General features: G+C 39.3%; 1 protein-coding gene across 1 annotated transcript; it reads right to left on the bottom strand.

Moving 5' to 3' along the window:
• Nucleotides 1-41: 41 nt before the first annotated feature.
• csnk1da (casein kinase 1, delta a) lies at nucleotides 42-26,942 on the bottom strand. The gene is made up of 9 exons (XM_084420773.1): nucleotides 26,460-26,942; nucleotides 18,062-18,172; nucleotides 11,295-11,443; nucleotides 10,125-10,353; nucleotides 9,779-9,949; nucleotides 9,368-9,516; nucleotides 9,091-9,262; nucleotides 7,316-7,428; nucleotides 42-2,136 (listed from the first exon to the last, which is right to left on the bottom strand). Exons 1-9 carry the CDS (start codon nucleotides 26,533-26,535, stop codon nucleotides 2,086-2,088), a joined length of 1,221 nt encoding a protein of 406 aa, XP_084276899.1. The 5' UTR covers nucleotides 26,536-26,942; the 3' UTR covers nucleotides 42-2,085.
• Between the last annotated feature and the right edge of the window lie 1,044 nt (nucleotides 26,943-27,986).

The following is a 27,986-nucleotide window of genomic DNA, read 5'->3' as shown; positions in this document are numbered from 1 at the left end:
ACAATTTTTAATAGGGGGAGAGTAAGAAAAACAAATACAACTTACAAGTACTTAATTTATTTACACATTTTAAAATACACAAATACAGTGGCAATACAAATGAGGAAAGAAATCTTCCAGGGAAGGAAGATTTCTATAATTCCACCTGATACAGCACAGTGTGATGCAGAAGGACTGGCCAAGCAGTCGTGTGTAGAATGAACCAGAAAAATGAAATAGAGAAATCCATAATAGCTCGATCCCGACAAAGTGTACTTGTGCCTACATTTAAACACCACCAGTACTGGAGCGGCTGTTTCTGTGAGACCACCAGTGGAGAGAAAATTACTAACTTATCAAATCTAGAACGGAACAAAGTCCCTCTCACCTCTCTAAGCACTAGCCTTTTCCCCAAACTCACGATACACACACAGACAGTGGCTATGAAAAAAAAATGGTACTTTGCCATCACTAGAAACATCCTATATACATGACAACAGAATTTTCAGAGTTTCACCACTAGACCCCCCACCCCATGACTACAGAAAAAGCCTACACTCTACTATGCTGAATGATATGGACAGGCAAGCTCACCTTCCATGTCCTCCGTGACTTATAGCACCAGTAAGTCAAGGGACCACACTTCTGAAACAAGGGAAAAGTAGTACTAAAAGCATTGGTAATACTCAGTAAATAAAGTTGAAGAAAAACAAAAACCTGCATCTCAACTGTTAAAAGTTTCAGTCAAAAGAAAATCAAAAAGAAATCAGGCATGGCTTAAATGATGGCTGGTGTTCTCTCATTGAGACAAGCTGGCATTCCAAACCCAAACACAAAATGTGAAAAGAAAAAGTGCCAGTTTGTTTCAACATATTCCCAAACCTGTCAGATTACCAGGAGTTTTTCCAAGTTTATACCCTCTGGTTAGAAAAAAAACGAAGCCCTTTTCTCATTATTAGACTTCCTAATCTGCTATAAATATATTTTCGTGACACTGTCCAACAGTCTTGTCCCAACCACGTGTGCCTGTGTTACTGTAAAAGCACTAAACTTAGTTCAGGGGGTAAAAAAAAAAAGAAACAAACAGCAACATTAATAACATCAACAACTCTACAATACAGGCATTTCACAGCTTTTGAGAAACAAAAGAAAAGCTTAAGGGAATGCAATAAAAAAAAACAATAAAAAAACAATGACCAAACCTATAGTTGATAAAGAGGGCCAGGTTGCTTGGTGCAAAAAATAATCTAAAAAGCTGTAACGGTATAAAGGTGGTACTGTGGGGAACAACTATTCGAACCATTGCTGTATGATTCTCCACCTGGCCTTCCGCATAATAAGCTACAAAAAAAAAAAAGACATGAAAGTGACACTGTCTTCATCCTGCCACATTAACGAACAGGCTTTCAAACAATTCTATTCAATTCAATGCATGTTTCATTAAGCTTAACGCTGTTAAATGAACAAAAAGATAAGATTCATCTGCAAAAGACTGTAGCCAGTGTGAAGTCAATTTAATCTCTGTTGTACATAAACAAAAAAGACAAAAATAAAATGTTACGGTAAGCAAAATGTCAATGGCTATCAGTACAGCTGCATTCCAAGCTGTGTAAAAGTAATTTTTTTTGCAACAGGAGAGGGTGAGCCACACTATCAGAGCCATTATACATGGCTTTAGCCAAGACGCTCTGCTTTGCAAAGAGGCCTCTGGACGGCCCTCTCCTCCTGGTGTGTGTCAGAGGGCCAAAGGCAGCGATGACCGAGAATCACGCCCCCCCGCCCCTCCCACCTTGCCAGCGAATGTCTGGCAGAAAGTGATGTTAACAAGCACAACTGATGTGCCTTTTTGGAGTTAGAGTAGGTGTGGATGTGAGGAAATGTTTGTGGTGTATGTGACAAAAGAAGAAACGAAAACCAAAAACTGTCCATTTCTCAAGTTTTGTGTGACTCTCAAGTGTGTTTAATTGCATTAAGAGGAAGGAGGAAATGAAGTCTCTGTTTCGATTTGATTTGCTGAGGTTGATTTCACATGGTTAGAGGCTGCTGGAGAAGCCCTAGTGCAGATCAGGGCCGTGGTTGGTCTGCTCTTGAGGCGTGTGGAGGGTCTCATCGAGGTACGGCAGACTGCAGGCCGCTTGGGGTGACGCGAGAAAGAGCCTGGGGTGGAGAGGAGAGAGACACACATCAGTTTAGAAGCACCACATGATACAAAAGCAAACTGCTGCCGAGAATATCTCAGTAGCTTCCTGAGAATTTTTTTTAACAGCCCAATTAAAAAATTTAGCCTGTTCACACAGTCAGTGTTTGGGAGTGACTACTGTTTTTGGCGTGACGTCTTTATGTGCGTCACCAAATCCCTTCTCTAACTCTTGCATAAATGCCTGTAACCACGGCAACAGATAATAATAGTAAATAAAGAAATTGAACTTCAATCAGATACACTACTGTTCAAACGTGGTGCTCAAGAAACATTATTATCAATGTTTAAAATAGTTGTGCAGAATAATATTTAGTTTTTTCAGTATTCTTCGATGAACAGACTTGAAATATAACTTTTTGGGAACAATATAAATTCCTTTACTGTCACTTTTGAAGCATTTTCCTTGAGTCCTTGCTGAATACAATTTTGAAATTTCTTTAAAAAAGAAAGGCAGTGTACTTCAAGTCAATAATGTGACATTAGCCGTCAACTGTGGTTCTGTTCATACAGCATATCAACTTAAAAAGCTCTATAAATTTGGTTGTGCCGTACAAATATTTCAGATTGTCCATATTTCAGATAGTATTTGGTTATAGAATATAAAATTCACTTTCTTTCATAACAAGCTGTGCATGAATTAATCATATTTAACGCTCCAAACAGGACTGGCAACTATATCATTCTGCTGTGTGAACATAGTATTAGCCATTGTTCCCCTACTCCCATGAGTCATCTCAGTCTATGTCATGGGAAATGTGTAGGATAACACTGACTTAAAATCACGGCTCTGAGACTCCTGTTTACAATCTGGTATGAAGATCAGCATCGTGCACAGCCTCATAGGACCACTTGTCAATCAACCACAATACTGAAACAAAAGTTTAAAACTTTGCAGATTATATATATATATATGACTTGTAAGCAAAAATAAAAGTGCACGTAAAACATGCACAATACTTTTATTTTTTCTCGGGTCAGCCGAGATAGATTTCACTTAATACCAGGTGTAAATTCAGTGCTCAGAATCACCATTTTCAGATTCATGATGTCATGCTTTCAGCTTCATCATGAATTTGAGCTTTGTGCCCTTGGGATTAAAGGTTGTAATCAGATTTGTTCACCAGTTTTGCTCGACAACACTAAGCCTGGGTCAATTTAACTTCTCAAAAATATACGGTTTTTACTAGTGATGCACCAAAATGAATTTAACGAAAATTCTGCCAAAAACTGAAACCCAAATTAAAGTTTATTTAATAAATCAACACTCAACACTGGATACAGCAATCTGTCACTCAACATTAAAGAGCGTCAAAACGACAATTGTTTGAATTTTGTTATAAAATTGACCATTCAAAAGCTCTGACTTTGTTTCATATCAGCAGCAACAAAGCTTGCAATTACTGGATGGTAGGCGTGCTACAATTAGGCTGGTTTAGTGTTTATGCATCAACTAAAAAAAAATAGCAAGGACTAAAACATCTCGGTTCATTAAAATGACGATCAATTAAAAACGAGAAATCAATATCGTCAACCCCAGCCCAAGATAACATGTTTTCATGTTGTAGCTTATCCATGCTGTGTGCACAAGACAATTGAACCATTGTTTTGTTCAACGATTTCAGCCTTCAAACCTGTAAATTAGTTTGGTGCATCGCTAGTTCTTACGGGGGTTTAACTAGCCGAGTCCTAAATATTTTAGGTGGTCCGGGGGCCATCCTCTGAGCTCCCCCATGGCCTGCCCCAGCAGAGGGCATATGGCAGCAGTGGGGGGAACACGGTTTATAACACCAAACACAAAGGAGGGGAAAAACAATACACTTGTATTGTTGATTTCCACTGGAGAACACAAATGGCGGGCAATTTCACGAATGGGGGAGGGGCGACAGCTAACCGTGTCTCGCATCTTCAGAGGCATAAAATCTGAGGTGATTAATTAGGTGGCGATACATTTTTCATGATCCTTCGTCAAATGCATGGCAGTGCAGGGGGGCCCACCAGGACTCTGGGGCCAATCATGTGATGCTTGCTCTCAAAAGGGCGGGGGTGAATCGGTCTCTGACGTTACAGAGGGAACAAAAGAGCTGCAGAGGTGAGCCGTTCAGCAAATCTGAGACTACAAGTGAACATTTCATTCAGGGCACAAATAATAAATGAAGTGGTGGCAGTTTTCTGTAAACTGAGGTCATGAGCAGCAGTTTTACACTTTTTTTTACAAACAATTGAAAGCAAAAAGGCTTGTAAGTATAAAGCTGCATTGATATGTGGGCACAGGAGCACAGTCCGGATGGTCACCCTGCATGCCAGAGACAAGCACTGGGGGTTAAAAGAGTGAGACAGAGAGAGGCATCCACACCCAGGCAACTAGAGGTTACTGACACATCACAGAGTTGAGTGTAGAAACACACAGTCACAGGCAGAGAGCGCTGCACAGCACACAAGCAACAGCGCTCTGCTGCATGGCATTTGTGCTTCCTTTCTGCTTCAGTGACTGATTTTTGATCAGCGCTCCAAACACCAGGTTAAAATAATCAATTATTGGGTTTTCTAAATACAGCTGAGTACATGGTGATCATGTGTAGGCTGCTAGCAGTTATCTCGGCCAGACATTTACGTGACTAAAAGGGAGGATAATAGTGCAATTGCATACTCGAACCCATCAAGAGTTGCAATTATTATGTTTTGAGCAGTTTCTTTCCCAGGAGGGAAATATTTCTGGAGCATCAGAGACTGAAGCTTTGGCACATTTTTTGTAAAAAAAAATAAGCAACAGCCCAACAGTTCAGTTCAGTTAAAAATGGCTCGGAGGATCACAGTACTGTCCATCTGTGAGTAACGCATCACATCATCTGGTGTTATGAATTACTTTCTCTGCAAGGATTAAAAATACCATTCGAGTCATTAGACTGGGGCGTGAGGTCATAAACCGCTAACCGGGATGAAGCCGGAATCAAGTAAGCAAGCATCCCAGCTATGAATACTGGTGGTTTCGGTGTAGAACAGTGATCGCCCACTTTTTCAATGGCCCTGGTCCCAGAAGCATTTTTCCCATTCATTTTCCCTATAGTCATTTCAAACTAATTCCTCAATTGCGAGTCTAAGCTGCAAACCAACCCAATCAACCAGCTTCGAGGAGAACCAGGTCTGCCACGATACAAGATTTTTTACTACACTTTTATCGTGGCCAAAATAAATCACAGTAACGATTTTATGGTGATAGCTATACAAATAAAAACAATAATAATACTAACATCCGTCAAAGACATCTTTAACTATTTTGTTCTCTATTTTTTGGCCAATGAATCACACTCAAAATACAAGTGTAAGGAGGTGGAGAGAGAGTTTGTAATGCAAAATGAATGAACAATATAAAACTACTGAGACATTAAGTATAAAAACAATATTTGGTGATAGCAAAATACCAAAAATCCTAAACAATATTTTATTTGAATAGAAGTCAATGAAGTTATCCTCAGTTATCCTGAAGAAAGCTTTTTTTTTGTGTGCAGAAACTCGAGTGTAATATCAGAAAGTGACCGCCTGGGTGCTAATCTTCAACAATGTTTGCACAACATTCTTTTGATAATATTCACAAGAGGATCTCAGAACTGATGGTAGATTTATGTTTCTCTATTGAGAAAATGAACAGGGATTTTACTTCTGGTGCCCGAACGTGCCTCATTTTTGAATAACACCATGTTATTTTTCAATGAAACACTTAAACAGCATTTGCTAAAGATCTTTTAAAAAAAGCATTTTTAAATCTGAATCAGCATTTGCTTTCATCTGAATTACATTTGGGAATGAAGTAGTGAATTCTCTCTTCATTCTGCGTGAGTGATGTGCTGCATAACAGCCGTACAGCAGTGATGAGGGACAGGGAGCATATTACTCAATGCAGGGAAGTGGAGGTCAGGTAAAAAAAAAAAAAAAAAAAAAAAAGCCATTGTACCCAACTGTCACTCACCCAATGCTGCCTCTCATACCAGAACATGGCGAGCATCTACTTGCCGTGGTGATCATAGGGAATGCTATTCTGAAGTGGGTGGGTGGGTGGAGGGGGGAAACATATTTGTGAAGAAAATCAACAACGTGGTAAAACGCAAAAATGCGGATCTTAAAAAAGCGTTAGCAAATATTTTACCAGAGACTCTATAGACAGAATAATGACTCTGTGCAGCATGTCAAGAATGTGTGACAAGTTTTAAAAACAACTCTATGCAAATAAGACCTGAAATATGTGGCAGTGGTTGGTTACACAATACAGGGCTCGACAACAAGGATGGCCCAATGGCCCAGGGCCAGTGCTTGAGTTTCTTGCAATTTTAATTTATGTACGTCAGTTTTGATGCTTTGCAAATGTAAAATGTTGGTGTTCTGTGATGTTTTGAACAATGTTGTATCAGCAATGCAACATTTAACTGGCAAATTTTTCACTGCATAATTTTCCAAAACACTTATGAAGTTTTAGCAGTAATTATTTTCAGGATCTTATTACAACAAAAAAAAAAAATTGGGATTTTATTTTTCTAACAATCATTAAAAAAACAACAACAACAACAACAACAACAACAATAATAATAATAATAATAATAATCATCATCATCATCATCATCACAACAACAACTAGAAGAAAAAAAAAATAGTATTGTTGAGCCCAGCAATATCAATAATAGACATAAAAACAACGTATACAAATAAAATTGAATATAATAAAATTTAGTAGAATGGGAATGAAGATGAATTTCTATTTCCTTAATCTTTAAATCCTACCAGGTTATTTATCAAGGTAAATTACAGTGTGACTTACTTTTTTGTAGATGTCTTTTACATCTATTCACATAAATGTCTATTTCACTGTTGAACGCAAATTTCTAGATAAGCTATACAGCATATATAGCCCAAAAACACCTCTCAGCGCTTTCATAGTAGAGCACTCTTTCATGGCTATCAGTCTCTATCATTATCCCCTTTGCTGGAAAACAATTTAGGAGAAGTTTGTTTATAAAGCTCTTCTAACCAAACCGAAGAAATAAAGACAGGGCCATTTAAGAGCAGCAGAGCTGGGGCCAGAGACAGACACTGCAGCCAAACACACAGGCAATGCTGGGTGAGTATTTCATGTCATAAAGTTGGTACCTGTGATGTGGACATGCGCGAGGTGTCCTGTCGGCCAGTTAGATCAGAGGAGGAAATGTTGACAGGGGCTCCACGATGCAATCTCATACTGACCTTCCTCTCTCGCTCCATTCCTGGCAAAAAGAGAAAAGGAGGAAGACGTGTCATCAAAAGTATGGAAAAAATTGAATAACACACACATTGGGTTCATGTTCACCTAAACAAAAAGCCTTCTGTTTTCCAATGTCTGAACCACAAATTACACCAAACTGGAAAAACTGCACTGTGCTGATCTTACTCACTGAGAATAAGCCTTATTTGAACTTAAGAAAGAAGTTTTCTAGGACTCTGGAAAAGGTGGCATATGTTGGGTTTGTGAGTTTTTGCACCAAACTCCATGAAGCTCTGCTAATTGAGACCATACACTTAAAGGCTGCTAACTAATGCTAACAAGACCAGTGCAAGGGTCACTGTTTAAATGTCTTGTAGGGCGAAAGGTCTGTGTTTGTACCTCCACAATTTGATAAAGCAAACGCTTGTAAATTTAAGTCATGTTTAGCAAACATCCTGCTGAGCGTAGTAGCTTGTAACCCTTTAACCACTTCCTTTCAGCTAAGATGACATCAAATGAGAGGGAAAAAAAGATCGAATCTACTGAAGCCTTATGAAATCTCGCGGACGAGAATTCGCCTTTCACAAGAAAATCTTTTCCTTCAGCTACAGGAAGAACGCTGTTGAAGTACGCACTCCTCAAGGTCGGAGCCCAAAAGGATTGCCGCTCTCCTTTAGCGTTCCGGCGAGTATGACATTTTCTTCAAGATGCCTCCTGGACCGCGGCGCTTCTGCTTGGACGATGTGTTTTTTTTGCCCTGTATCCGTAAGAGCAACCGGCTACTCCGATCTAACTGCGCATATTGACAGTTGTCGTCGCTACGGCTGCTGACGCTGTGCTCGTGTACATACTGATATGTGATGTTGTTTTGTTGCCCAGTATCCTTCGGTGCAACCGGCTACTCTGATCTAACTGCGTATATTCACAGTTGTATATTCATCTGCATGGTGTTATCACGCTTGTATTACATTCATGACAGCACCAGCATTGCCGCTGCAGCGGACATCAGTACAAGGCGTTGGCCCAACCTCCACCATTATCCGCTCTGCAATGTGCTTGCAGCAACCCATGCTTGTGCAACTTGCTCTTATAGTTGCTATGCTGCTGAGAAAATAGGTCTCTGTTGCAAATGGAGTTCTTTTAGCTAGGTCAACGGCTTGGCTTGCTGCCGATCTGGACCTTCGCTATCAACACGGTGGGATTTTATAGCTCCCCGCAGCGCCACCTAACGGTGATGCAGTGTCAAGAGACCGACTCGAAAGGGAACGTCTCCGGTTACCTAAAGTAACCTCGGTTCCCTGAGAGGAGGGAACAAGACACTGCGTGCGCTGTCGTGTTACTTATCTCAGAGACTTAGTCGGCTGCGCTCTGCTACAGTGCAAGATTCTGAGGCAATGGCACTCAGCGCCACCCTATAGTGCGGTGGAGCCTGCCTCTATTTCGTGCACTTGAACGCCATTGGCGGGTGTATTCTCGGCCGCAAGATTTCATAAAGCTTCAGTAGATTCGAAGGAGGAGGGATAACCCCGCAGTGCCACCTAATGGTGACGCAGTGTCTCATTCCCTCCTCTCAGGGAACCAAGGTTACGTTAGGTAACCGGAGATGTTTTCTCCAAATCAAAACAATCCTCATGCACAAAAGAACAAAAAAACAAGCACCAACAGACAACAGTGGACGTCTTACCTGTGTGTGAGGTTGGCGTGAGGGGTGTGGGAGGTGCTACTTCTTGCGTGCCTCTGGGTCTGCCTGAGCTGGAAGGCATCATGCCACGGGCAGCAGGATTCCGCCCATGCCGCAATCTTTCCTCTCGATCCCTACGCTCTCTCTCCGGATCTTCTGCCGCTCTGTTTGCACCCTGAACAGCACAACACAAAGCATTACGTCAAAAAGACCACAATAAAAACCAAGAACAATTTAAGAAATACAGCAACCATGCGGAGACAACCCATTTGACACTCACAAATTTGAGCATATTCCAGTCAAACACGTAGTCGTATGAAAAGCCTTGCCGGTGGAAAAGGTTCCTGAAGAGCTGTCTCAGGTAAGAGTAGTCGGGCTTGTCGTCAAAGCGAAGGGATCGGCAAAAGTTGAGGTATGTGGCAAACTCAGCTGGAAACAAACAAAAGGCAAATGTTATTTTTTTTTAAATCTGTCAGATTTGAGGTCAACTACACTTTTTCAAAATTTTTAAAGAAAGGTATTTTTCAATGTTGAAAACAATTATGCTGCTTAATATTTCTGTGGAAATGGTGATTTTTTTCAGGACTTTGTTGAAAAAGTTCAAAAGAACAGTATTTATTTGAAACAGGAATCTTATATAACATAAGCTTATAACATATTTAAAACCTTATATGTATAAGCAGAAGCTTACATGGGTATCCTTTGCACAGGACTTCAATTGGAGTGGACATTTTCTTCTCACTGATTCGCTCATACTTCTGTCTCTTTGTGGCAGCCTTTAGACCCTGCCATGGCAGAGAGCCCAGGTTGAAGTACATGAGCACATAGCCAAGAGACTCCAAGTCATCTCGTCTGGATTGCTCTGTGAAAGAAAACACCCATAAACACTGTATGTCATTAAGATGGCCTGACCATAACAGGTGAAGTGGCTTGATCGTAAATGTTAGGGTGATGACAGGTCAGGTCTGAATGTACAGGAGGTTTCAATAAGATATTATAATATTATTTTAACTTTTTTCTAAGACATATTAGGGTACCTATTCCCAAGTGGGTGTTGATGGAAGCGTAGCGAGCAGTGCCAGTCAAGTTTTTGTTTTCACGGTAAGGGATGTGCTGGTGGGTGCGAGCATCTCTGTACTTCTTGGCCAGGCCAAAGTCAATGATGTAAACAAGGTTGCCCTTCTTCCCCAGGCCCATAAGGAAGTTGTCAGGCTTGACATCTCTGTGGATGAAGTTCTTGGAGTGGATGTATTCGATACGGCTGATCTGATGACAGAACAGAGGACAGGTTTAGCAAGTCGAATGACTGAATGAGAGACTTCATGCAAACCTAGCACACCAATTCAAATAAAGCCAATGAAGGCATGATAACTGCTGAACAAGCAGCCCTTTCACATTATGCCTCTTGGCACTTAATACTCAGTCAAACACAAAGTGAAAGAGGACACTGGTTGTCTATGTAAAACAGCTGAAAGGATGACAGTAAAGCTTGTGTCATCAGGACGCCACTTCCTGGAGTCATTATCCCATTTTGGGTGTCCTATAGCAAGAGATAGGTAGGGTGGAGAGGACAACGGTTATGGTGATAGGGCTGTCGCGATAACCGCAATATTGTAGTACCGCGCTACCGACAAGCCAACCGCAGAGGAATGCAAGTAACCGCAGCAACCGCGATATTCGCGTTTTCTTTTTTCATAAGGCTATACCCTTCTTGTTTTGAACTTCGTGTCCATTGAATGTTAATAAGTTAATAATGATAATAACAAGACTGTTTATCATGGTGATTTATACAGGGGCTTCGTGGATTTGCACTTAAGCCTAAACAGACAGTGAACGAGAGAGATCCACTGAGCGCATGCGATTACCTGTGTCTGGCTTTGGGGTCAAGTCATATATATTCATTAAAAAGGTTGCCGTGTCCAAGGAAAGCGAAATATCGTAACGCCCTTTTAACGTTTAAGGGTATTTATTGGCGCCTTTCAATGCGCAGAGACGCTGTTTAGTTTTGGTTACATTAGTTACTGAAAATGTCCTGGATTTTGTGCATGCTAAACACATCATAACACTTATTTATATAGCAACAAATAAATATAAATAAATGGCGATAATACCGCCTATCGCGCTATTGAGCCACTCAAAATTACCACAAGGGAAATTCCTTCACCGCGACAGCCCTATATGGTGATCCCGTCTACATACAGCCTTACCATCTGGTCAGCCAGCAGAAGAACAGTCTTTAGGCTGAACTTGCGAGAACAGAAATTAAAGAGATCCTCCAAACTGGGTCCCAGCAGCTCCATCACCATCACATTGTAATCTCCTTCTGCTCCACACCATTTGATAGTTGGAATACCGACTGTTGAAGAAACAATTACCATTAGTACAGAAGATTTTTTTCCTTCAAAAAGGGAATCTAATGTGGTTTACGAAGAAAATCCTTGCCAACCAAAATTATCTTGAAAGTTTAGACTACTGAATAGAGGGGACTAATATGTACTTTGACTAATATGTACCTGTATCTTTGAAGGACTGACAGACAGAATCTGAAGGTGACCTACAACATTATAGGTGGGGGGGTTGGGAGCACATTTGTTTCAGTAGGACAGTGATGTGATAAAAAACCCAAGCAGAGCTTTAGCTTGAATAAACCAGCGGTGCTGTTTGGTCACCCTCAGAAAGGGCTCTAACTCATCAGCTATAAAGCATCAACCATCTCTAGAAGACCTTGAAGTGATGCACGAAAAGATATAGGCTGCCGTGGAAGGACAGCTGATACCCAATTAGATCACTTCAAGGGCATTTTGCTGCCCTCTCTCACAGTTCAGCCACATGTGAACCAGAAAAGGCAGCTGTCACAACACCATAACATAATTTGAATAGGAGTAAAAAAAATAATAAAAAAAATGTTTTTATCGATTCTTAGATGCATCACGATGTGACGTGGACGATTCTGAATCGATGCACAAATGTCAAAAATTGATTTTCTAAATGTTCTTTTTTCTACCAACATTATATTGACAGAACACAAAAGGCAGAACTCTGTAGTGCGGAAGTGCAGTGCCCCGACAGTCTGTGGCGTGCGCATAACAGAGACGCATGATGGCTGAGTGCGAAATCCGAACTCATAAATCCGAACAAAGACATCTCTTTGTTATAAGCTGTTGTGGACTATTTTGTATTTTGTATGAGAGCTGCTTTCTGTATTTAGTTTTCACATCAATATGCTGTAAACAGATCTGCTATACGTACGTTATACGTAGGTTTACTGTACTGCCCTCTAGTCACAGTGTGTGCAATGCCAGTCACAAAAAGTAACATTTTTGACTGTGCTCTCTGCAGATGTTCATTTACTTTTTTTGCATGCTGTTTTTGATTTTGGTATAGAGCAACAATTTCAAGTGATAAGTCTTATACTCTAACTCTTTATTATTTATTTGTGTATAAGAGCAGCTTTGTACGTAACTAATTATTCAGAATATGCGTAAGTCCACAAGCATTATGTTTGTTTGAGAGCTGCTGGTACATCATTCTATATATTTTTTGTATGAAAGCTGTTTGTGATTTTGCAAAAGCAAAATGTTTTTTGTTTTGTTTTTTGTCTGAAAGATTATATTGCTCATTGCACATAGAAGTCTATTATTTTATGTTAGAGATTCAGAATATGTTGAAGTTTGTATTCATTTACTACAAGGATGCTGCTAGTACAGGCACACACTTCTTTTCCTGTTGGTTCTCAGCAATGTTGGGACATATGCTGGCAAATGTAACCTTACAGTTGACTTGCCAAATCACTTCCATTTGTTTTATTAATAAAATATATTGGAAGTAAATTCTTTATGGGTCATTATAAATACTTGGCTTTAAAAGTACCAAGTAGTCACACACACACACAAAAAAAAAAGATGCATCGATAATCGTTTTAGCATCGCAGCCCTCTGAATCGTTATCGAATCGTGAGGTGCCTAGAGATTCCCACCCCGAAATTTGAATGTGTACTGATACAATGTTGAATACACATTATCTTCTAGTTAAACAAGCAAGCTCCAATTACAAGCTTTAACAAAACTTGATATCAAACTTTATATATTTGTTTACAAGTTGTAAAATACAGTTTCTAGCAAACCACAGGTGTGTGCCATCAGTTAGTTAGTTTGTTTGTTTATAGTTTAACGCCATGCCAGCTACCTCGGCTATATTCATGGCGAGAAAGAGATTAAAAAGGAACGATTCAAATGGGTAGTTAAAAAGGTAGATCTGGTCTTACTTAAAAATATTTTCATAAGAGTCAACTGAAAAAGAAATTCTTACAGAGTTCAAACTATCCGATTATTACTGGAGCATATTTTGATGGGAATATGGCACGTCCCCTGGCACGAGGGGAATAAAGGAGGATATTCACCCATTAACAGAAACATAAAGGTTAGTGTGGAGTGCCCTATTCGACAGCAGGTATAGGTAGGGCTGGGCGATATGGCCAAAAATAAATATCACGATAATTTTTTTTTATATCAGTCGATATCGATAATTATCACGATAAAAGTCAAATCTTTATTTCTTTCAAGTTTAAAGGCAGATTTTTGCTCCTAAGTGAAAGTTGTAGAAACCAGAGCGTTAATTGTGGTTTTAAACTACTCTTTATTGTCAGAACATATCAGGACAAACACTTGCCAAACAGGTGAACATTTCACAAATCTGAGGTAGAACATTCAAACATTTGTCATTTTTCCTTAACAAAATAAATATCTTTATTGAACAATTAATTTCTTAGTTTCTGCATGTGCTAATTTTTATTTGGTAAAATGTAATATTCTGAGTCTGACTGTTTGAGTTTTATTAAACTTAAAGGGGTCATATAATGGTACATGCACTTTTACAAGTTGATTGCACTGAAATGTCTGTTGGCAGTGCCTGTACACAACCATCCTATCATGATAAAAATCCATCCAGTGGTTTTGTTTTAATCTCCTTATATGTTTGACCCTCTCTGAAATCAAGCCGTTCGATATTATGACGTCACAATATCCAACGCCCCTCCCGCAATTGTTGAGTGACAGCCGTGTTTCAACACAAGACCCGCCCTGAGCGAGCTGTGACAGCCTTCGTCATAGTAGTCCGCCTTTGTTGATATGCTGGAGTAGAATGGCGTCTAAGCGATTGTGGTGTTTCTTGGGTGTAATAACGAACACAGCAGTCATTCTGATGTTCCTAAATCCGATCCGATGAAGACGCAGTGGCTGAGCTTGTTTTCGAAGGGAATTCCCCACGAATCATGATCAACGTCAATGCTTTCATGTTTGCGCGAATCATTTCACCAGGCTGCTTTATAAACGAGGGTCAGTACGTTATAAAGCTGGTTTTACTAAGAAGCTGCTCCTGAAAAAAGGATCTGTACCAACTATTCGTGTTCCTGACGCACCTCCAGAAGAAGTGAGTGAGTGTAACATTTTATTAATCTTTATATTAATCTTTGCAAATCGCTTGCTGCACGCTTCACGATGAATGCGGCTATTTTTACACTCAGGGTACATTACGGCATGTTTTCTATGTACGACGATCTCAATATAATTCATAATCCCATGTTTATAATAAAAAACGCGTTATGGATATGGTGTTATTGTTTTTGAAACGGTGTGAGCACAGAACAGAGGGCGTGGTGAGCAAGCTCATTATCATTTAAAGAACCAGGCACTGAAACGGCGTGATGAAAACAGAGCTGTTTTTGACCAGGTAAAATTAGTGTTTTCTTACAATACTAATGAGAATTTTTAATTAAAGTATATTACAAACTTTTAATTTAGACCCTAAAGAATCATATTAGCTTGTACAAAAATGGCATTATATGACCCCTTTAACCATTGGTCATCCAGTATCATGCATTTAGATCATGATAACAACAGATAAAACCAGGCATAGCCTGTAGCACCTCACTATCATGGCAAAATGTAACTTTATGGTTTCTATGGTATTTGTATGAAAAACAGTAGCCTAAATACATTAAATACTGTAATTATAGTCCATCAGTCCTTTAATACATCGTCTACATTAATAATATAATACAATTCAATATGTATATCCCACATTTCATGGTGCAGTTAATATTACTAGGCTAACGTTACAGTAAATCCATGGTAAATGATGGGAATTTGTAGACGGAAAAGCCTTCTGACTGTATCGTTGCACACAGTGTTTCTCCTGTTTGTCAGCGCTGTTTCATCTGCCTTTAAACTGGTTTAAATCACGGAGACATTGTGTTCTTCGCTGAATTCAAGCGCTTCTCACTGGATCTCATGACGAGAGCGATCAGAGTAAACGCATCTGCTCTAGTGAGCTCGCGCCTTCTTATACTGTCTATGGCTCGCGCTGCGCTCAAATGAGTTTCGTTCCGCTTTTGGCGCATAAACATTATCGAACTCTTGATATCGTTTTATCGAGAAAAATTATATCGCGATAATTATCGTTATCGTTTTATCGCCCAGCCCTCTGTATAGGTAATATGATTTGTGTGCCATCAGAAAACCAGACAGTCTAGATTTTCTAGTGTTGTTCATATATATACAGCACACTCATGATTCTCGAGAAGAGGGTTCAGCAGCATTCTGGAAGGTCAGAGTTCTCTCAGCAGCTGCTGTCGTGTCTACCGTCATGTGTGCCCTGAGCCTGGCCACTGCCTTCAACAGCACAGAGATTTTGCTGTTCAGCACTTTGCAGAAAACATCTTCCAGGTCAGCTATTCCTGCGCAAACTCAGGAGGTTAAATATATCTCCTGGTCTGAGCCGTCCAGCGCGCCTTTCCATTCTCATGTCAGGACAGCTCTGACACAGTCTATATTAATAGGAATTAAAATAGAAAAATGCTGAGCCTAATGCTTCTCCATGTATGGACTTGTAGAGTGCAATTGTGATATTAAAACATCCAGAAATAAAAATGAATAAATAAATAACATAGAAGACAAGGATTTCTTTCTCCCTAAAAAATGCATATACAAACGCGTGCAGGTACCCACACCTTTTTTTCAGTGTAAAGTTGTCAGTGTGTATGTCTGTTCATGCTATGCTAAATAAGGCTGGGAGTGGTGAAAGAGACCCAGTTAGGAGATGGAATGCACAGGGTGGCCCCTCCCGCCTGAACCCACTCCCCTGCGCACGCACCATCTGGCCTGGGGTCCATGTGATCACAGAGAACACAAGCGCTGAGAGGGAAGCTCACTCAGAATGTCTGTCTGTTGTGGCACGGATGTCATCACAAAGTTTGGGCGCTGCGGAGCGGTCGTCATGCATGCTCAGTCATGCTGAGAGCGAGCAGACAGACTCGAGTGTGTTTGAAAGCGAACGCCATAGACGGCACACTTTTGCTGCTGGCACCATAAAATACCCCCGCCAGGACTGTCATACGTCTATCTAGAATAAGCAATCGGGGCAAACCCAGCTGGAACCGGGGCGGGGGGTGGGGTGTATCCTTCAGGCACCTCATGTATATTCATAAACCATCATTGTACATTGCAACAGAAACATAAACGTCGAGAAAACAAATATTTTTGTGCCTACGCACGATATGGATGCACAACCACAAAAAGGGCCACAAATTGCGTACTTCCTCACAAGGCTAAATGTTGAGCCAATGAGAAAACGATTCATGGTGTTGACAGAACGCTGTGAGTAGTTTGAGATCTGATAATGCTACTCTCTCAGCGAAGAAGGATGTGTTGACTCACTGACTGATGATGCAAGGGGAATTGGTCACGATTGGTTTGCCACCCACTGTTGCCAAAGTATTTTCTAACACCATCTAAGAAATGGAGATCCTGTGAACTACACCTTACTTTCAGAGAACCCTCTTACTCAAACAAATGACTAAAGAGGCCAACAAAAGAACTATATTAAGCCAGCATAAAATGGTTGTTGTTCATGAAGGCTTTTAGCAGCTGATATTACTTGCACCAAATCAGCATATTAGAATGATTTTATCCAATAAATGCTTTGGTGAGCATCAATTTAAAAATCTTACTGACCCCAAATATTTGAACTGTAGTGTATGAATTTTTATATTTGCTAGAAATAATCATTTTTGTCTTGGTATTCATCATGAAAAAGGTTATGACAAAATATATTTTTTCCCTTAAAAAAAAATTGGCACCAAGCTGGAAATTATACAGCTACAATGTAACTGCTATAGACCTTATGTAGCTCCGCCCCTTTTCAGCGCTGCGCTCATTGTCTTTTGACTTCCGGTCTGTATTTTCACAGCGATTTGCGTGTTTATTAATGAACGGCTCGTTTTAAAATCTTCCCGGTCGATTTACATTTGTTAAGTCATCTGCTTTAAACATTACAGTCCTCATGATAACTTTCGTTAGTTTACATTAAGTAAATCCACTTAAAAAGCGAATTACTCCTGGACAGAAATGCCATATAAATTTACAGAGCGACCGCAAAACGGAAGTTAAAAGACAATATTCCAAAGATGGCGGCGCCCTTGTTTCTCTGGTGCATAAGGTCTATAATGTGTTTGGTTTGTAGTTTAACACATTCTTGATGATGTTTTCAAGACTTGGCGACAAAGCAGCACATTTTGCAAACAACAATCTCGAATAAAACTCAGAAAAACAAACGTTTAATTGTGCATGGCATAAAAAAAAGTAAATGTACATCATTGATGAACGTAAGAATTCCAGTGGAAAAGAAGCACTGTCCCAAAAAGGGAATTAAAACTTTGTCAGCTGGCCTGACACTCTTTTACAAAACAATCAAATGACCTTTCAATATTCAGTGTGATGACAAAACCTGCTAAGTAAATTGTAACTTGATACCTAATGGTTTATAATAAATGTTTCATTTTGAAGAGTTTTATTTGTCTACAGGCTCTTATGTATGTGTCAGCAGTGTGAGGTGTGTACATGTGACTCATAGTTGTGTATTAATGGAGAAGCCGGATGGAGACCACGAGGAGCTGCCGATTGAGTGTGGAAACACATACCGCCTCCTTGCATCATTTTGTAGATCTTGCTCTCGATGTGCAGCTGTGGGTGCTTCGTTTTCACACATTCTAGCTTGATGGCTACTTCTTCCCCCACAGAGATGTCTGTGCCTGAAGATCAGAAAAGACAGGATTACACTATACATCACCAAACAGACTGATAGTGGATGGAGAAACAACCAAATTGCTTGACATGTCTACAGTAGGGAGCTTTAACATAACATATCTGCTCATGTACCTGTGACGTACAATACACGCATACCCGAGAGTGCGAAGAATAAATCCACTCAACTAGAGAGGCTTTGCGATGTCTTAATAAGCATTAGCTTCCAGTATATTATGAGTCATTGGGACACAATTAAATATAACCAAAAAATATAATGTATATGCAGGCCCACTATGATTAAAAAAAGTCTGCATATCTAAGGTTGACTCACACACACACACACACATCTTTCCAGCGTGAGGGAGTGGGAATTATCTACGCGTACTGCTGTACCACCTCCTTTCCGCCCCACCATCTGCCTCAACTCAACATCCTGAGCAGAGGATGCTGAAAATCATCCACCTTCATCTGCTGTAACAAGACACCCAATAAAACAGATAAGGAGAATGACAACACTGGCATTTCCAATGACTAGGCTAGTATGTGTTGTGCCTGATGGACGTGACACAAAAAGCAGGATGAATAAGTTGGTTTAAAAAAAAAAAAAAAAAAAAAAAAACCTTGCTAACTTCCCTTCCCTCTTACTCAAGAGTCCGGGAACTGACATGCTCAACCACTCTGTCACATGCCCAATTTCCACAAACTGGGAGCCGCTACTCTATCTTAAACGGTTTCCACAGGAAATATGGTTCTGCACTGGAAAAGTCCCCTAAAACCTACTAACCACTGATGTCAGATGCAGGTCTACAACAAAACAGCAAATATCATGTGAATAAATTGATATAAATGTATAATTTTTTTACAATGTTTTATAAATATATCAGGCTGAATGATAAATCAATTAAATTGAAATCGTTATATTGTGACATGCAGTTATAAATTATCTGCACTTTAATGAATAAATATATGAGCTGCTCATTTCATAGTAAAGAGAATTTACACATGCAGCTCATGATTACGGTTTTCAGTCTCAGAGTAATTTGTATACAATAAATAATTACACCGTTGTAAAGTTAAAAATGATTATTTTATTAAAGGGATAGTTCACCCAAAAATGAAAATTCTGTCATCATTTACTCACCCTCAAGTTGTTCCAAACCTGTATGAGTTTCTTTGTTCTGCTGAACACAAAGGAAGATATTTGGAAGAATGTTTGTAACCAAACAGATCTCGGTCCCCAATGACTACCATAGTATATTTTTTTCCTACTATGGAAGTCAATGGGGACCGAGATCTGTTTGATTACAAACATTCTTCCAAATATCTTCCTTTGTGTTCAGCAGAACAAAGAAACTCATACAGGTTTGGAACAACTTGAGGGTGAGTAAATGATGACAGAATTTTCATTTTTGGGTGAACTATCCCTTTAAATAATTTTTATTTTACAGTACAGTATTGTTACAATGTACTTATTTTGCATAATATACAGGCCACCCATCATATACATTTTTTAATGTTATCATTATCGACCCGATAAGAAAATGTGGCTGATATATTAAAGCCGATAAATAATGGATTATTTCCTTCAGCTGAGACTCAGATGCACACGGCTCGCCATTGGTGGTTTTGAATTGCTTGAAATATGCCTGGAATCAGATTTTGCATGCGTTGGTTTTCTCTGTGATGGCAAGTTCAGAGAAACGTCCAATCGGAAGATGAGCAAGGTGAAGTGAGTATTTTGAAAGCCTACACAAAACTGTTTTCTGTTTTCTTCTGTCACGTCAAACTAGTATATAACAATTGTTTGCGTTTAGGTTTGTTATACTACTGGTTATGAAGGACAATATGATATGATAAGGTATGATATGGTATTTTATGTCGAATTAAAGGAGAAGCATTATGAATAAAAGTTACTTGACCTGAGAAGAGAACACGTAGAGAATAATTTTCGAATTATTAGAAAAATAATGCACACCCGAGGTGGTAATGCGGTCACGACGCAGAGCGCTAACTCAGGGAGTATGTTAACTGAAATAATTGAGAATCTCACCTGAAATATAATCAAAGACCTATTCAGGCAAGTCATTTCACTCTGCGATCATCTTTATAACACCTTTAGGGCAGCTGTTTCAGTCATGCAAGTGCAGCTCCAACCTCTTTAAACTGGGAAACATCAAATTCGCCAAAGCTGTTGTTCACTAAGCTTATGGTTAAATTTCATATTTGAAATTACCAATGAAATCTGACAACTGACTATATAAATTGTTTCAAAACGCTCAAATCATGACAAAAAACTGAATTATTGAGGTTGGACCAACCAATGTTGTCCTAGGTCCAAGTCCTAAGCAAGCGTCTCAGAACACTGACTGTTTCTGTAGCAGCCAGAGCTTCTAACAGCAGCTGCAGTGATGCAATGACTTCACTTTACCAATTGGTGATTGGCTCTTTTACTTAGAAGGCGGGACTTATTCCACCATATTGCACGTTGCACTTTCTCCCATTTATAGTAATACGAGTGCACCGTCTTAGAATATCTAAAGTCTTATATAATTCAGGGTATTTCCCACACATTCATAGGCTACATTCACACTTCGAGCCTTAGTGCTCAATTCCGATTTATTGTTCAGATCCGATTATTTTGTATAGCCGTTCACGTTGTTGTTTTAAATGTGGCCCATATCAGATTCCAGTGCGAACAGATCATGGTTCTGAAGTGACCCGCATGCACAAAAGAACAACAAAAAGACGTCATGCAGCAAATTGTCATAAGAAAACACACAGAACATTAAAGTAAGCGATTACACGTTTATTTAGTGTGATTTGCCGCCAAAGGCAGCAAATTTTTGCACAAGCAATGTGAAAAAAAAAGACAAGGATGCGAAAAAAGGATTGAGTTTTTAAACATTTATGATCCAGCCCTCGTGTTTTGCTTGTATGTAGAGCTGTCACTGTAATGCTGTAATGATACTGTAATGATAAAGTCAGGTATGGCAAATCTTTGAAGTGACTCCCTTGAGTGCAGAATTGTGACATAAGTCGCATGAATGACTGCTCAGACTGTGGTCACACTGCAAGACATCTGACCTGTATCGGATTTACCAAATATATAAGTGACACATCAGAATAGAAAAGATCAGATTCCATGTGGTTTGTGCTGTTCACACTGTCATTAAAAAAACAGATCTGAGTCATCATATGTGAGAAAAATGTGAAATTTGAACGTATCCATCCATAGTAAACTATTTGTTCGAAATACGGCGCTGCGCTTCTCGTGTGCGACCCCTCAAGATTGAGTCATGACATTTTGATAAAAAATTACATGGTCAAAAATATACAAAAATTGCATGGATGAATTGTTCACAATAAGATCAATAACATGCATTTACAAAATAGACCTTATGCCTATTTTGGTAGAGAAAGATGCACCACACCACAAATAAATGAAGGCATCGCTATTATCCAAAAGCGACACTGCCACTATTCTACGTCACCTCAAAAGTTCAGCAACACAGCTTAAAATCTAAACAAATCCCTGTGCGGTTGGGATATTTGAAAAGGCTCTTGCCAGGATTTACAGCTGTTTGTCAATGTGCAAGGCTACTCACACCAGCCCAATTTCCATCTAAATTGAACCGAGTCCATTGTTGGGGATGGCGAGATTTTCCCGTCACACACCAGCGAGACCAGGCCACACAGCTCCGATCACCCTGCCTTTTTTAGCCTCGCATAACGAGTGCATTCACAGGGAAAGACAAACAGCTACACATTAGACACATATTATTACTGTAATGAACATGAGCAAAGGCTGGACACATGATCAGACTTATCACAACAAGCAAAGTCCATGCTCTGAGACAGCCAACGGCCCATGCAAACAAATAAGGATCAATTTAACCAGTTTCCTCAAAAAAAGTCCATCATTTCTAAAAACGTGTTTGATTTATTTGAGACAGTCAAGACTAAGGTGAATGGTAGGCTATGCTTTACATTGTGCATTTCTCTGTAAAATATCTCCCCTGGATCTTTTATGCATTTCATGCCTCCATGAATGTGACACCACCACAACTGGTGAATATCAAAGACTGCAAAGATATGTACAGTGGAATTTGATTTGCCTGGGCACATATAGAGGAGAGAATGTTCTTCCTCCCCTATACTGATAGCACAGGGGATATGTTCAGACACATCCGCATAATACATCAGTAAACACTACAGGAGCCCATCCTTAACATAGATGTCGAAGTTCACATGGTTCAGCAGCAAATGACATGTCTTCAACGCCCATGGTGATTTTCAAGTGACTGCATATCAATCATGGTTTAGAGCTCTTGAGCCTTCCCTTTACATCTGCTTGCACACTCAGGGTTCCAGGCTGCAACCATTTTTTGAGAATGTGCGAGTTAGAATTTGATGTGGTCGCATTTGTGCGAGTGCATGGTCATTAAACCGCTAAATTTGCACGTGCGCAACAGTACGCCGTTGTATCCGTAACGGCTGCAGTCTATAACTTTTTGTGTTCAAAATGGAAGAAATGTATATAATGAACGAGAACATCACGAATCTATTTTAAACTTCCATATAAGCCAGCTGGAAAACCTGTGAAATGTCACTTGCTGGTGTGTTGGTATCTTCAATGTCCTGAATGTCGTGTTTCTTATTCCAACGTTCACATTAGCTTCAAGTCTTGATTGCAAACAATAAAACTGCTTTATTGGCAAATTAGGTAGGGCTAAGTGTGATAATGGCATTAAAATATAAATACAACATTAAAAAGTCAACCATTGATGGTTTTGTGTGGGTGTAAGCTACAGTGAGTACAGAATGTTCATCGGAAATGCCCGAGCTGGCTTATCAAAAACCAGGAAGTAACTGTGCATATAGTCCATTAGGAATTCAGGGAATTTAGGAATTAAGTCATATAAAAATGAAAAGATTGAGACAACTATTCATCAGCATGCATTGATTAATCCTATGTTGTAGCAGGGAAAACAAGGTATGACCAAATCATGTGCTGCTGTGACCCATTGAGAAAGTTGGTAACACCAGCCAGTGCAACCAGTGGAAAAGTTAGTCTGGAGCCCTGACACCGGTTCCTTCATAAGACTCTCTGTGCAATCATTTCCTGGGGAAGCCTTCCATGATGTATTCTTGAAGATCAATAAAATTCAGCCGTCCCCCCACTGCAGGCAGCTGGCATGTTTCTCAACCCCTATCCCACACACCAGGCCCAGGGCCCTCCAGAGGGATTGAAGGTTCGGCCTGAGCCTGTCTGGAGATCAAATTGGTTGCACTCATCTCATTCATGTGCATATGCTCACATTCATTTTTCGTGACCACACACTTGTTGGTTTGTGCAGTGCGGAGACAGATGGATACTTGTGTTGCAGCGCTGAGATTCAATTCATTAGCGAGAGATCTGCTAAATAAGCATGTTGGTAAATGAGAGAACAGCATGTTAAAACTGTGTGGATCTAATACCGGTTCAGCTACACAAAAAGAGAGTAAGAACAAAGAGATTTATGACAACACTGGCTGTTAAACAATATGATTTATCAAACAGCATGTGGGAAAATGCTCGATAGGGTTAAACCTAGCAACAAATTCAGTCCTTTTTTTAAATGCTATGGCCGATAATTGATAAATGGCAGATATTAAAATTCTAAACATTTTGTCTCTATAAATTAAAAATGAAACACTAAAAACAGCAAGTAAATTTGGGAATCATAAGTCATCATATATCAAAGTTTTGCTGCTTAATTTTTGGGGGAAACTGATTTAGCCTTATTTTATAAGATTAAAAGAACAGCATTCATTTGAAAATATGTGATATCTTAAATTGTCACTTTTGATCAATTTAATGCATCCTTGTTAAATAAAAGTATTAATTTCTTTCAAAAACACCCCAAAACTTTGAATAGTGTCATTACGTATACTACATACATGAACTTAATTTTTAGTAATAACAAATAAGCATAAGTGTTCCAGTTTGCCAGTATTCACCCTGAACTTATTTAACATTAATTTCTTCAAAAATAAAAAAAAATACTTACTGACCCCAAACTTTCCTCAAAAAAAAAAAAAATCTCATTTTCTCCTATTTTTACAAATAAATGTCCAAAACTGACTGTTCTGACAAAAAAACCAACTCAAATATCATCTGATAAACAGTATTGTTGAGTATGTGCAATCCTAAGAGGTTAGTTACTGGAGATAATGTAAACAATGCACAGAGTGCCAATAAAAACACTCTTGGCTGCATGATTTAACAAGCCACAAGACAGCTCTGTGAGTATTTCACCCTCTCTGGTCCATGTAGGCAGGCCAATGCTGTACTTTTTAAGAGGCTTGGTAGAGAGAGAGCATGTGTTGTTGATCAGGTCGGTCTGGCCTCCTTCAGCCCCAGCTGGAGTTCATCAGGCTCTGCCTCCCCAGGTGTGGGGATATTGGGAGTCTTTACATAAGCCCCTTAGCGAGTACATGGACACGACTGTTTCCACTACACCAGCTGAATCACCACTGTTGCGTAACATTTAGGCACTTTGCAATTCACACACTCGGATTGCACTGTTGACCATTAATGCCAAACCGACATGTACAAGATGTGTAACGTAACTCTAGAGTCCACAACCGCTCTGATCCTGCCATTCTGCAGCAAACAGAAACAAAGAGCCCAGTCTGTATGTAAACAACAGCCACACAACAATCAGCTGATCTACTTTTTCCTACTTTGTCTGCAAACCTCAATGGACTTCCGAAAAAAAAAAATGTTGGGTAATTTCGCAAGAACATACTGGCTTATGTATTCAGATTTGGGATCTTGCTTTTGGAACTAACGGTTGTTTTTTAGGCCGTTTCTGGAAAGAAGTACAGAGTGGAGGCGTGGAGTATTCCTCCACCAAAGTACTGCAGAGAGCGTATCATAAACACAACTCTGTCCAGCAAATGAGATCATTGCGCACAACTCCAACTGTGAAACAAAAACGAAGGAGTTGTGCAAGAGAACAAAGCTCAAACCACAAGGAACCATATGCATCCCATATTGCAATGAGTAGTTTATAGAACTTTGCATCAGAAGTCAAACCATAAAGGCCCGGGCAGAATGCTTCAAAAGGAACCGAACAACACAAAGACTACTATGTCCAGAACCACGTATAACCGGCAGCCTTCAATATCTTTATTGTGGTGACGTGAGAACTTACAAGAAATGTACATGTACATACAGGGCAGCTGCCTACAACAATACTCCCAAAACCAATGACGAAAGCAAATATTACATAAGCAGCGCCTTTCACAACACAAAGTGGAAGTTAAGTTGAAACTTGCACACTAAGGGAAATTGCCAGCTAGTTCAAGTTGAGCATAACAGACCTTTTATAAAGGTTCTTATAATTAAAGACCTCCACCAACATGTAGAAACAACTCAGAAGTTGCGAAGCTCTGATCACACAAGCTACAGACAGCATGCGATACAAAGTGTTTACTTGTGACAAAGTACTTCACTTCCTCTTCTCTGTCAATCATTGCATTGTTACTCCTGACAAACCAGTGAGATATAACAAATATCCTGTATATTCTAGAGTGTAGCAAAGTCATTAAAAGGGACACATCAATCTTGATAATATTAGATGTTTAAGACACAAAACACAGGCTAAACTCGCCATTAGATTGTCTTTGACAGGATATGCTGGGACATTTAACGACATTTTGAACGCTCCAACACAACTTCCAAACAAATTATACAAAAATAATGACATTAAAAATGCACTTGACAGGTCAGCAACCCAAATGCATAACCGTGTATTACAAATGGCAAAGCACTAATATATATATATATATATATATATATATATATATAAATGATCTGAGACCGACAGTCTGCTCAATGTTCAGCGAGCACAGCAGGTTCTTGACAATATAATATCTGACAATATGTGGTCCATAGAGCATAACTGTCAAGGTTTGACTGCCTGATTCTGTATTTTCACTCAAGAAAAGCTTAATGGTGTCACGTAATGTTCATAACAATACACATACAAATACGGGCCTGGTGTCTTTTTAAACTGGTCTACAGTTAACTGACCTTTTAAACTAGCTGACTACCCATCAAAATAGCAATGGCTAGTGGGGGTTTTCAAGCTACACTGAATAGGACCTTCAAGAGCAGCTGACTGGGGGGACCCCACTGGCCATCGATTTGACGTTTCAAAACAAAATATGATGTTTACCTTGATTACACTGACAAATAATACCGACTATCTCGATAAAAGAAAAAAGAAATAAACAATTACTTACCCAAATAAATGTCACCAAAGGATCCAGAGCCAATTTTCCTTCCCAGTCTGTATCGGTTTCCTACTCTCAATTCCATGATAAATGGCTATATTTCAAAGCTAGCGATAAAGCTAGCTTTAACGGGAATAATTTAAATGATATCTGTTCGGAGAGCTTGATAAAAGAAACGAAAATCCGCTCTTTGTTATCCGTCTATTCTTCAGTGTCTTCCAGCCAGAATCCCCCAGCTAGCTTGCTAATTCCCTTCACAGTAAGCTACCCAATTTTCACCAGTCGTTTTCTAACATTCCGAATCGGTGACTATCGAAATATTAGGCTTATTAAAAAGAGTAAAGTGTGAACTTTATGCTCTGGCAATTTTCACCCTGAAAATAGATCGTTTAAAAAAGGATGAAGTCGGATTTTGAGAACGACTCCCTTCCTGTTGTGCTGGCCCCGGATCTACCATCGACTCCCTCTCTCTGTCTGTGTATCTTCTACAACAGAAGCTCCATCAGTTGAATAATCCAGCGGGTCGCAGTGACGTCACTTCCCGTAGCAACAACGGGCCACTGGAAAATCTCGGGGTTAGAAACCCAAACCAAAATTTCTGTTGTTAAACCTGTTAACATTTAGAAACATTCATAACCATAGCGTCAGATATATATTAGATGTTTATTTTAAGTTGGTGTAGGTCTATGGGTAAAAGCGTTTTATTAGACGACGCACCACCAAGGGGATGTAAATAAATGTGTTTTAAATACATTTATGTATATATATTTTAGTCAATTTATTTGTCATTCCTGAATTACATTTATAAACTATTTTTTTCAGTTGTAGCCTTTTATTTTTTAAGTCTTTGTTAAATATGGTAAAAGTCCGTTTACATCTATGGCTGTTTACTGTGCACTGTGTGTTCATCTTGATGTGTCAGGAAGATATATATACCTTGAAAAACCGGTTTGCAAAGTTGAAACTGATGCTAAACACATAACTGACATCTTATTTTCATTCATGTCATGAAAGGTCTTCAGATGGCGATAACAGATAATAGGTTCACAGTAGTTCCTGTTGAATATTGATTGGGTTTAAAGTTGTTTATTTACTTGAAGAGAAACTGCTTGTTACAGTTGACTTGTTTCATGCAGCAGCAGCCCTGAAAATCATTAACTGCCTTATTAAAACCAAACCGTTTCTGACTGTCACAAATATCATTGAAATTTCACATGATTTGAAATATACAAGCAAAGCATTGATGTGCAAACTTGTTCTGAAAGTTGCAAAGAAACAAGCAAGACCATACTCTAAAACATTATGATAATCGTATACTGAATATATTGACTTTATGTGATGCTTTAAACGTAGCACCTGTACAATCACATGAAGCAGATGATTTACTAATATCAACATGAATCCTATGCCTGCTGATAAAAAAACAATTACATGCAATTACATTTATTTAAATTGCAGGTTATATTTAATCAGCTTATTTGAGTTCAAATCTAAGCTTTATGTAATTCATATTTCATTAAGTCATGTTTAGAGATG

This window comes from Rutilus rutilus (genome assembly GCF_951802725.1).
Source record: "Rutilus rutilus genome assembly, chromosome: 1".
In the NCBI taxonomy this organism is placed as follows: Eukaryota; Metazoa; Chordata; class Actinopteri; order Cypriniformes; family Leuciscidae; genus Rutilus; species Rutilus rutilus.
Note: the sequence above shows the minus strand (reverse complement) of the source record. Positions and strands in the feature narration are given on the sequence as shown.

Bases quoted from the DNA above. Each gene is read 5' to 3' on its own strand.
- csnk1da (XM_084420773.1), bottom strand. From the start codon at position 26,535: ATGGAATTGAGAGTAGGAAACCGATACAGACTGGGAAGGAAAATTGGC. The intron at 11,444-18,061 runs GTATGTGTTTCC...TTTCTTCAACAG, and splicing joins CAAAATGATGCAAGGAGGCG to TCGGTATTCCAACTATCAAA. The intron at 9,950-10,124 runs GTACCCTAATAT...TTTCTTTCACAG, and splicing joins CAACACCCACTTGGGAATAG to AGCAATCCAGACGAGATGAC.